Source organism: Erinaceus europaeus, chromosome 9 (assembly GCF_950295315.1).
Source record: "Erinaceus europaeus chromosome 9, mEriEur2.1, whole genome shotgun sequence".
Lineage (NCBI taxonomy): Eukaryota > Metazoa > Chordata > Mammalia > Eulipotyphla > Erinaceidae > Erinaceus > Erinaceus europaeus.
The window spans coordinates 110,257,983-110,268,642 of NC_080170.1; the positions used below are offsets into that span (position 1 = coordinate 110,257,983).

A 10,660-nucleotide genomic window follows, 5' to 3' on the forward strand; every position below is an offset into this window, starting at 1 on the left:
TGACATTGGGTCACAGGACTGCACTATGAGAATGAAGAAGATTTTACCTCCTCAGATCATGCCAGTCCTTTCCCGTCACTGGTAACATTGGCAAGTATTCCAGACCAAGCAAGACATGGGCATCACATGAAAGTATTTGCAGGCTTTTAATCTGGATATACATTTGCCCCCTCCACCAGGTGACTCAGTTTCTTTCTTAAATAATGAAGTTATGAATATTATCATACATGTGATCTAATGAAAATGTGAGCCCCTACAGGATATATACTCAGAAATATAACTGCTGGGTCATAGGATTCTTTTTTTAAAAAAAGTTTTGTCTTTTTTATTAATTTTTATTATCTTTATTTATTGGATAGAGACAGCCAGAAATTGAGGGGAAGGGGAAGACAGAGAGGAAAAGAGTGGCAGAGAGACACCTTCACATCACTGCTTCACCACTTGCAAAGCTTCCCCCCCCCATAGGTTGGGACTGGGGGCTCAAACCTGGGTCCTTGTGCATTATAACATGTACACTCAGCCAGATACGCCACCAGGCAGCCCCTTTAAGTATTTATTGGATAGAGACAGTCAGAAATTGATAGGGAAGGGGGTGATAGAAAGAGAGACAAAGTAGCACTGCTTCACCACCGGCAAAGCCTTCCCCCTGCAGGTGGGGACTAGGAGCTTGAACCTGGGTCCTTGTACATTGTAGCATGTGCACTCAATCAGATGAGCCACCACCAGGCCCCTATAGGCCTCTTTTTTTTCTAGTTATTATTTTTTTATTTTTTATTGCCGCCAAGGCTATCACTGCACAATGAATCCACTACTTCTGGTAGCCATTTCTCCTCCAATACTGCCTCCTTCCCCTCCCCCTTCCTCCTCTTCTTCCTCCATATCCCTTTTGAACAGAGACAGAGAGAAATTAAAAGGGGAAGTTGAAATAGAACAGGAGAAGGAAAGAAAGGCACCTGAAGTAATGCTTCATGCTTATAAAGTTTTTCCCCTACAGCTGAGTACAGGGCTGGGGGACTTGAACCCAGGTCTTTGCATATGGTAACATGTACATTCTACTGGGTGTGCCACTTCCTGGCCCCAATCATAGGATTCTTGAATAATCAGCCTTACAAAAACAGTGAATTCTATCTTCTTCCTTTGTGAACTGGCATCTCATTTGCTGATTTTACACTCTATCTATCATCTATCTATCTATCTATCTATCTATCTATCTACACGAAGACTATTTGGTTTACACCACTCTTTTCATTCATGTGGTTTCCATTCTTCACCAAGGCTTCGTCTAGGATAATTAGGCCCTGAAATAAAGGGACAGATTTGACCATCCTTGATACTGACCTTGGAGGACCCAGGAAGCATGGCCTCTCAAATTATTGGTTTGTTAGAAAAAATCATGATGTACTTCTTCTATACAAAAATGCATCTGGCTTTTCTTTTCTTTTTTTAACAATATTTTAAAAATCTTTTTATTTATTTAATATTGGATAGAGACAGAGAGAAATAGAGAGATATATCGGCAGTACTGATTCACCACTCGTGATGCTTTCCCCCTGCAGGTGGGGACCAGGAGCTTGAACCTGGGTCCTTGGGCACTATGACATGTGGTTTAACCAGGTGTGCCATCATCAGGCCCCTGAATTTTTCCAACAACCCAGCAGATGGCTGAAAGTCAGCAGGACTAGAGTCTTGTCTGTCTGTACTTGTTCTGATTGCTGCCAAATGCAAAAAGGATCATGTGGAAGCTGCCCTGGAAATTGCCACACTTGACATACTAATTGGAAGTCTATGCTGTTGTGGTCATGTGAAGACTTGGAGACTCAGGCAGAAGTCAGCTCCCTGCCACCCTGAGAACCAAACTTGGGCCTTGCTGCCTCAGAATGCTGAGAATGCCTCAGAATACTAGGGTTGAAGAGACCACCTCATCACCCCTCTGAAAAATTCTCCAGAAACTTGGATTTTCTCTGTAGCATTCCATGTTTCCTTGCTTATGGATGAACAGGGGTGGGTGACTGGGGCGAGGATAAGACGGCTTTTATTTCCCTTGGGTTTATTTCTTAGGAAAGTCCTATCCTGAACCATGAACTTAGTTACATTCACCCACCGTCTTACTTCACCTCTTGTGTTCTTTCTCCTCCTCCTCGTCCCCCTCACTCCACCCCCCCCCCCCCCACCTATCCCACTCTCTTCCTTCTTTTCCTCCTGCTCCTCCATCATCTTCAAGATGCCTGTGGAACAACATATCCCCATCAGTAATGAGGGCACTCAGTGCACAGCAGGACTGGGGGAGGTAGAGCAGGCCTATCCCCAGCTTGAGTGACTGACTTGTTAAGCGTACAGCCCAGATTCAAGCCCTCAGTTCCATGGTACAAAGGAGTTTCTAATGATTGTTATCTCTCCCTGTCTCCCTCTCTGACTCCCCCATATTTCCCTCACCCAATCAATTTGAATAAAATCTTGCTTATTTGAGGCCCTGGCACAGCATGAAAAAGAAAATAAAATAAAAACAACCTTGTATTGAAATTTCTGGGATGAGAAGAATTACTATTTTCAAAAGCCCAGAGTTGATTTTGATACACTCCCAATTCCTCCTTACCTTGTCGCTTTAGGCTCCACACTGACAGCCCTTACATTAGTCTATTAAATAATATTTAAATGATGAATATTTTCCCCAAAGCATCTGTTAGCCCATATTCCACACTGAAGGGGAAGAATGGTTCTTTCCATTCTTTTCTCCTTTCTCGATTTTGTTTGCAGAATGCAGGTGCATAGTACTCTGTTTTGTAAAGGAGTACACATTTATTTTTAGAAGTGCTGTCCAAACTAAAAATACGGCAGTCATGCGGACTAGACCCGCCACTGTGCCAGGTGGCCACAGCTGGGCGCAGTTACCCATCGACGTGCTATTAAACTGTGGCTCTGGATCCAGCCTGTGCCATTCAGAGAAAATTGAGGGAGTGACTGTGTTCACTGATTGTGTCAACAGCAAGTTTCTTTTTCCTTGGGAGAATAGTGCTATTGCAGAGGAAGATGAAGTATTTCAGTGTCTGCTGATGAGCCTCCCACTCTAAATTAAACTCGATATGGGCCTAAGGGGATTGCATCACCTGAGTAAAAATAAATAGTTGCACCTGGTGATTCTGGTGATTCTCACCCTCGATTTTTTTTTTTTCCGATTCCTCACCATTTCTCCTGCAAGTAGTGGCAAATCATTTCTCAAAGCTTCATGCCTGGTTTATGACTCTAAGCTGAGGCAGAAACTCCTTGTTTTAGTTTTATTCAGTTTCTGGGAACCTTGGATTCCCCGTCACTTGGGTGGTTCATTCAGAAGCACTGAACCAAATAATTTCCCATCTGGGGCTGGGGGTCTTAATTCAGTGTCTCAAAATGGAGGATAAGCAATGAAGAGAACAGTAAAAAAAAATGTTTTTCAAACGAAAGGCCCATTTCAGAGCTCTGCCAGGGTTCCAAAATACAGTTATCCTTTGTAAAGTCTTTAGCACAGAGCAAGAGGACACTTCCCCATTCTGAGAGACAACCCTATGTTGTCCCTATTCAAATAAATCTATAAAGTCCTGTATCAAAGGGAAAAAAAGAAAGCCAGGTTAAAGTCTATGATACACTGTCAACAGTAGGCAGAGTAGAAGGTAGGGGTACTGGCTTTATGAAGAGGCTCCTCCTGGAACCCCCAACTCCCGCTGAGAAAGCACGATGACTCAAGGCCTGAATTTCCTCAGCCATCAAGACTAGCTGATAAACAACCATCCATAATGTCCAAAATGCTCGCTCCCAAAGGAATGTGCTAGGAGAACAGACTATGGGAATAAAAGGGCCCTTCTTGCCAGCTTCCATGTGCACAGGGCACTGAATGAGGAGCCATGCTGTCTAGCCGTTACTCCGTGGGAGACTTCCTAAGGTACTTGCTGTGACCTCTCCCACGAAGTGTATAACATCTCCATACCAGGAAATTCAGAGGGGAGGGGAAGATAGAGAGAGAGTGAAGTAGACAAATACCTGCAGTACTGCCTCCCTGCTTGTGACATTTGCCCCCTACAGATGGGGACTAGTGGCTTGAACCTGGATCCTTGCGCATGCTAACATGGTGTGCCACCACCCAGCCCCATTAGTGACTGAATTCTTTTTTTTTTTAAAAAATATTCTATTTATTTTATGTGTGTGTGTGAGAAAGAGAGAGAGAGAGAGAGAGAGAGAGAGAGAGAGAGAGAGAGACTAGAACATTGTTTAGTTCTGGCTTATGGTGGTGCTAGGGATTGAACCTGAGACCTCAGAGTCTTAGGTGTGTGAGTCTTTTTGCATAACTATTATGTGGTCTCCCCAGTCACAGTGACTGAATTCTAAGGCCATACAGACATGGGAGCAGAGCTGGAGTGAGGTGTCACCTCATCCCATCTTTCCCCTGCCTAGGCTACCTCCCTCCTCTGTTTAGATAAAACAGATGTTGAGTCCAGATAGTATTTAGACTTGGCACCAGGCACTGGGGAGCATGAAGAGCCTGCAGCACCCAAGGAACAGACTGGGTCCTCCAGCCACAGATTTCTAGTAACCTGGGATGCAGAGTCAGGCCTGAGCTGGGACAGTGCTCTAGTCCAGGAACCTGCCCTGCTCTCAGTGTGGGGACAGCACATTGACATTCCACCTCCCCTCCCGGTCTGACTTGTCCCAGAGTGGGCTACTCCTCCTCAACTCCTGTGTCTGGCGCTCAGTAGTACTATAAGCAGCAAACAAGTGGGCTTGGTTTGGAATGACCTGGAGAGGAGTCTAGGATGAGGTATGTGACTTAGTCTCCCGGAGTGGACAAGCGCAGACATAGTCCCTGCTTTGGCCAATGCACAGACTAGAAGCTCCTACTTGGTGCATATAAATAAGGCCCTGGTCCATGAGGGATGGGGAGGGTCAGAGCTTCAGCCTCATTGTTTCCCTGCCACTTATTTCTCCTCTGATTAATTAATTTAATTAGTTAGTTTTTATTGCTACCAGGGTTATCACTGGGGCTCAGTGCCAGCACTATGAATCCACTGCTCCTGGTGCCATGTTTTCTTCTTATTCTTCTCCTTTTTTTTTTTATTTGTTTTGTTTTTGTTTTGCCTCCAGGGTTATCTCTGGGGCTTTGTGCTGGCATTACAAACCCACCACTCCTAGTGGTTCTTTTTTTTTTTTTTCCCACCTATTTTATTTGATAGAACAGAGAGGAATTGAAAGGGGAGAAGGAGATAGAGAAGGAGAGAGAGAGAGAGAGAGAGAGAGAGAGAGAGAGAGAAAGATCAACAAACCTGCTTCACTACTTGTGAAGCTTCCCCCCTGCAGGTGGGATGCGGGGGCTCAAACCCAGATCCTTGTGCATGATAACGTGTGTGCTCAACTGAGTGTGCAGCTGCCTCTCCCAAATCTCCCTCTTTACTCACTTCTTGCTGTCACCACCCAGTCCTGGCTCTCAAGCCCAGTTCAGGGCCCCAGGACTCTCTTGGGACTCCTTGCTCCCCAGCCCTGGCTCTGCCCTACCTGGCTGCCATGGCAACAGGTTCCAAGGTGAAAAGGAAGGCTGCTGGATCCTGTTTCCTGCTAGTTTTGTCGGTGAAGATTTTCAGACCTCGGAGACTGAATTGCCTTACACCTACCAGGGCTCATTTTGTATTCTCACTCAGTACCCACCGCAGCTGCCTTCCCTGCCAGCAGGGTCATGAGTACCAGCCTGACTACCTGCGAATGGAGGAAAGTCTTCTACGAGAAGATGGAGGTGGCCAAGCCTGCAGACAGCTGGGAGCTCATCATGGACCCCAACCTCAAGCCCAACGAGCTGGCCCCAGGCTGGAAGCAGTACCTGGAGCAGCATGCCTCCGGGAGGTGAGAGGCCCAGGGAGGAGGGCCCCTGTGGAGTGAGGGTGGAAGAGAGTTAAGTGAAGGCCAGTCCTGGGGGTTTCTCAGGTTAGGGAGCAGGAAAAGAAGAGTCCAGACCTATGAAAACTGCCTAGTGTTTAGCCCCAATAATGTTCAAGACACTCTCGGTGACCCTGAATGAATCATATTCTTTTTGGGGCATTTGGTTTTACATAGTGAATGAGGACTGTGATGTCTCCAGTGTCCTTACTATCTGTACCATTTTGATTGGTCTAGCAGTAGTAGGCCTTGAGGTCACTGGGGGAAACCGTTAGGAGTTGGGGGACCTGTGCTTTGGTTTAAGGTGACTTCAGTCAGCGTGGCTGGAGCTGATTTGAATACAACACCACTAATTGCCTACCTGCTATGTTTCTGAAACTGGCTCCATAGCTAAGTTTCTACACTTTAGGTATAGGTGCAGGAGTTCCTGACCCTTCTGGGTCTGGGTCTCAGATAATTACAGTTCTTTTGATTTTTTTTTTTTTTTTTAACCAGAGCACTGCTTAGCTCTGGCTTATTACAGCGGTGCAGGGAATTGAACCTGGGACTTTGGAGCCGTAGGCATGGGAGTCTGTTTGCATAACCATTATGCTATCTACCCCTGCCCAGATATTACATTTCTAAAAGCAAGAGGCTGGCCTTAGATAATCACATTCTTTCAGCTGGGCCATCTATGGGTCTGTGACAAGACTTAGTTTTGGGCAGGACTTCCCTTAGGTCTGTAGGGATTAGTGCACTTCTTTTCCTAAGAAAGGGGTTTGGTGTGTTGCACCAAAGTAAAAGACTCTGAGGTGGGTGGGGAAGAGTGTTCAGGTCCTGCAACATTATGGCAGGGGACCTAGTGGGGGCTGTATTGTTATATGCAAAACTGGGAAATGTTATGCATGTTATGCGAACTATTGTATTTACTGTCGACTCTAAAACATTAATCCTAAAACAAAATTAATCCTCCAATAATTAGAACAAAATAAAGGAGCTATACTCATTTGACGTCCATAGACCTCTGCCTCTTCTGGATAATTTTCTCCCTTTTCATTGTCATTTTAACACAGAGGTTGTAAACTACACTACAAAATATACTCTACATGTTTTTGCAATGAAAATGTAGAAAACTCTGACTTCATAAAATAAAAGAATACATGTGGGAGTTGGGCTGTAGTGCAGTGGGTAAAGCACAGGTAGTACAAATTGCAAGGACTGGCATAAGGATCCTAGTTCGAGCCCCCAGCTCCTCACCTGCAGGGGAGTTGTTTCACAAGAGGTGAAGCAGGTCAGCAGGTGTCTATCTTTTCTCTCTCCTCTCTGTCTTCCCCTTCTCTGTCCATTTCTCTCTGTCCTATCCAACAACAATAATAACTACAACAATAAAACAATAAAGGCAACAAAAGGGAATAAATAAATAAAATACATGTATGTATATGACAATAATTTTTTTTTTGCCTCCAGGGTTATCCCTGGTGCTCAGTGCCAGCACTATGAATCCACAGCTCCTGGTGGCCTTTTTTTTTTTCATTTTATTGGACAGGACAGAGAGAAATTGAGAGGGGAGGAAGAGATAGAGAGGGAGAAAGAAAGATAGTCACCTGAAGATCTGCTTCACTGCTTGTTCAAACCCCTGCAGGTGAGGAGCTAGGGGTTTGAACCTGGATCCTTGCATGGGTCTTTGTGCTGATTACTATGTACACTTAACTGGGTGGGCCACTGCCTGTGCCTCTAGAAAAGGGTTTTGAAAGAACATACACCCAGAAACAACATGGAAAAAAGATTGAGAAGTTGGATGTCATAACATTTTTCAAAACCTATACTATACATGACAAGAAAAAGAAATCACAAAAGTTCAAAGGCAAATGAAAGATTGGCTAAACATATTTACAATACCTACTAGAGACTAAAGGCTCCTTAATTTATAGCAGTTCATACATACCAAGAAAAAGTTAATAAGTGAAAGAAAAAGTTGATGAAAGATAGGAATAGTAGATTTAAAGAGACCACAACCATAGGTTTCCCTGCCCTCTACCTTGGGATCATCTCAGTGCAAGCTTCCTCACAGGTTCCATCAATCTGAGGTCAGAAAAGATCCATAAGCCCTTGGGAAGAGACCATTAAGTGGCCTTGTTCCAGGGGTGTAGTCACTCAGACCGGGTTGTTAGCACTTGTTTGTCTGGAAAGCCTGTGTGGTGCAGGATGGTACCGATGGCGAGAACAGGAGACAGAGTACAGGTGGAAGCATACATTTCTACTCTTGCCCTCTGACTGAAAATGTGAGTAGGAACCTGTTTTTGAGATAAAAGACAAGAGAATTGCATGTTGGCTAGTTTCCATTCAAATTAACTCAGGAAACATCTATTGGGCATCTGCTATGTGTTCAAGTGCTGTGTGTGTGTGTGCAAGGGATATGCAAGGGACCAGGTGATGGTGCACCCAGTTGAGTGCACATGTTATAATGTACAAGGACCCAGGTTCAAGCCCCTGATTCTCAACTGTAGGAGAAAGCACTGCAAGTGATGAAGCACAGATGCAGGTGTCTCTCTTACTCTCTCTCCCCTTCCCTCTCAATTTCTGGCTGTCTATTCAATTAATAAATAAAGATAATAAAAATATAAATAAATAACTAAATAAAAATAAGGGGGATATGCAGGCCAGGGTTCACTCTTCCAGCTTCAACTGGATCTAAGGATTGCCAAAGTGAAAGAGAATACTCTGTGTGAAGGTGCAGGACCCACCTGCAGTCCCCTTCTGGGCTCCTCCCCTGCCTGTCCATCTAGCCGTCCTGCATTGGCTGAGCTTGGCCCAATCCATGTGTCTCCTTGTCTCTGGAGTGTAAGCAGGGTGCACAGGTCACTCATGGTGGGCAAGCCTCCCTGTGAGTTTTCCAGAAAGGACTCTCACTGGACCCCAACACCCTGCATTTCATCTTGCTATGTACCACAGATAAGACACAGGGACCAGGCAGAGAGTGAGACCCTCCAACAGCATCCATGTTCTCTGCACCTTTGGTATGTGGAGGTGAGGTCAAAGAAGGGCACACCCCGGGGGCAGGCTCCAGGGCACTGGTGGGCGCCAGCTGCTCCAGTGCCTGGTTCCTGAGGGCTCTGCCCCAGACCCCAGGGGAGCTCCCCAGAAGAACTAATGATCCCAGGAGGTAGTAAACACTCCACCTCCTCTGCTTCCAGGGCCCTCGATTGCCCGCTGGCTGTGGCTGGAGGGAGGTCCACCTTCTCACTCCTTCTTCTCCCCATGCCTGCAGGTTCCACTGCTCCTGGTGCTGGCACACCTGGCAGTCGGCCCACGTGGTCATCCTTTTCCACATGTACCTGGACCGCGCCCAGAGGATGGGCTCTGTGCGTATGCGCGTCTTCAAGCAGCTGTGCTACGAGTGCGGCACGGCGCGGCTGGACGAGTCGAGCATGCTGGAGGAGAACATCGAGAGCCTGGTGGACAACCTCATCACCAGCCTGCGCGAGCAGTGCTACGAGGAGGATGGCGGCCAGTACCGCATCCACGTGGCCAGCCGCCCCGACAGCAGCTCACACCGAGCAGAGTTCTGCGAGGCCTGTCTGGAGGGTATCGTGCACTGGAAGCCCAGCCAGAAGCTGCTGGAGGAGGAGGCGGCCCAAAGCACCTCCAAGGCCAGGGCCCGGGACACCTTGGGCTACAACTTCTTCTCTCTCCGCTGGTGCCTCTTCTGGGCCTCCCTCTGCCTGCTCATCGTCTATCTGCAGTTCTCCTTCCGAAGCGCTACCTTCTTCTAGTCTCTAGTAGAGCAGGCTGGGGCTGGAGTTGGGGACCGGGGGCGGGGGCAGTTGCTAGTACCAGACCTAGTACCAGTTCTGATTCTGCCTCAGGTTCCTTGTGTAATGCAAGACAACTCGACTCCTCTGGGCCTCATTTATGTCTCTGAAGAATGAAATATTGCTTTCGGAGCTACATAGTGGGCCACCTATTAAGTGCACAGTGATAGAGGCAGGGTAGAAAGATCTAACAGGTATTCTAGAACCTTTCTGGTTTGACCCACAAGGAAGCAGCATCACCTGTTTTGTTCACTTCCATCTCTGTTCCTCCTTTTGTTTCATTTCTGTATTCTGCACTCCCACTGGAACGACTCACCGCTAGGTGAGTCGTTCAAGTAGCTAATCTGATGGAGCACGGGACTTGCACTCCTAGAGGTCCCAGTTGGACTGTCAGCTCGGAGTGTTCCAGAGAGCTTCTCTGTCTTTCTTATGTCTGTCTTGTCCCTGACTCATTCTCAAACCCACCTTTAGCTTCCTCTGACCGTCCTGGGGTGGGGATTGTTTCTCTTCAGAGTGCAGTGTCTCTACGCAAGGCATCTTTAACCAACATCCAAACAATGTGTCCCCTCTAAGACCTTCTTGGAGAGCCTGCCCCTGAAAGAAATTGGAAATACTCGATGTTTTACTCTGGTGCTAGAATCCTCTTGGCTGTAATTATTTAGAACTGCCATTTCCAGTCCACTAGGCCCTAGTCACATGGGGTTATTTAAGTTTCACTTGATTTGAATGAAATACCATCATCAGTTTAGTCCCTCATACTACTGCGTAGCACATGCCCAGAGGCCACTGTTTGGCAGTGCTATCTAGAACTTGCAATTCTTGGTTAAATGAAAGTTGACTCATAAAATAAGGGTTAGACATAGGCTTAAAGGCACAGCATGAAGCCATCTGGGGACTGGGACAGGTGTGGTGTGGTGGAAATATATAAATGTGTATGTACCCTCTCTGGTTCTGGCTGTGAATGGACTGACATCTTT

General features: G+C 46.4%; 1 protein-coding gene across 1 annotated transcript; it reads left to right on the forward strand.

Annotated features, from left to right (window-relative positions):
* The first annotated feature begins 5,680 nt into the window (after positions 1-5,680).
* On the forward strand, positions 5,681-9,644 carry RTP2 (receptor transporter protein 2). The gene is made up of 2 exons (XM_007532731.2): positions 5,681-5,859; positions 9,140-9,644. The coding sequence occupies exons 1-2, from the start codon at positions 5,696-5,698 to the stop codon at positions 9,642-9,644; spliced, it is 669 nt and encodes a 222-aa protein (XP_007532793.1). The 5' UTR covers positions 5,681-5,695.
* The last annotated feature ends 1,016 nt before the right edge of the window (positions 9,645-10,660 follow it).

Excerpts from the sequence above, each read along its gene's own strand:
- RTP2 (XM_007532731.2), top strand. The coding sequence starts at position 5,696 with ATGAGTACCAGCCTGACTACCTGCGAATGGAGGAAAGTCTTCTACGAG. Across the intron at positions 5,860-9,139 it reads GAGCAGCATGCCTCCGGGAG|GTTCCACTGCTCCTGGTGCT; the intron begins GTGAGAGGCCCA and ends CCATGCCTGCAG.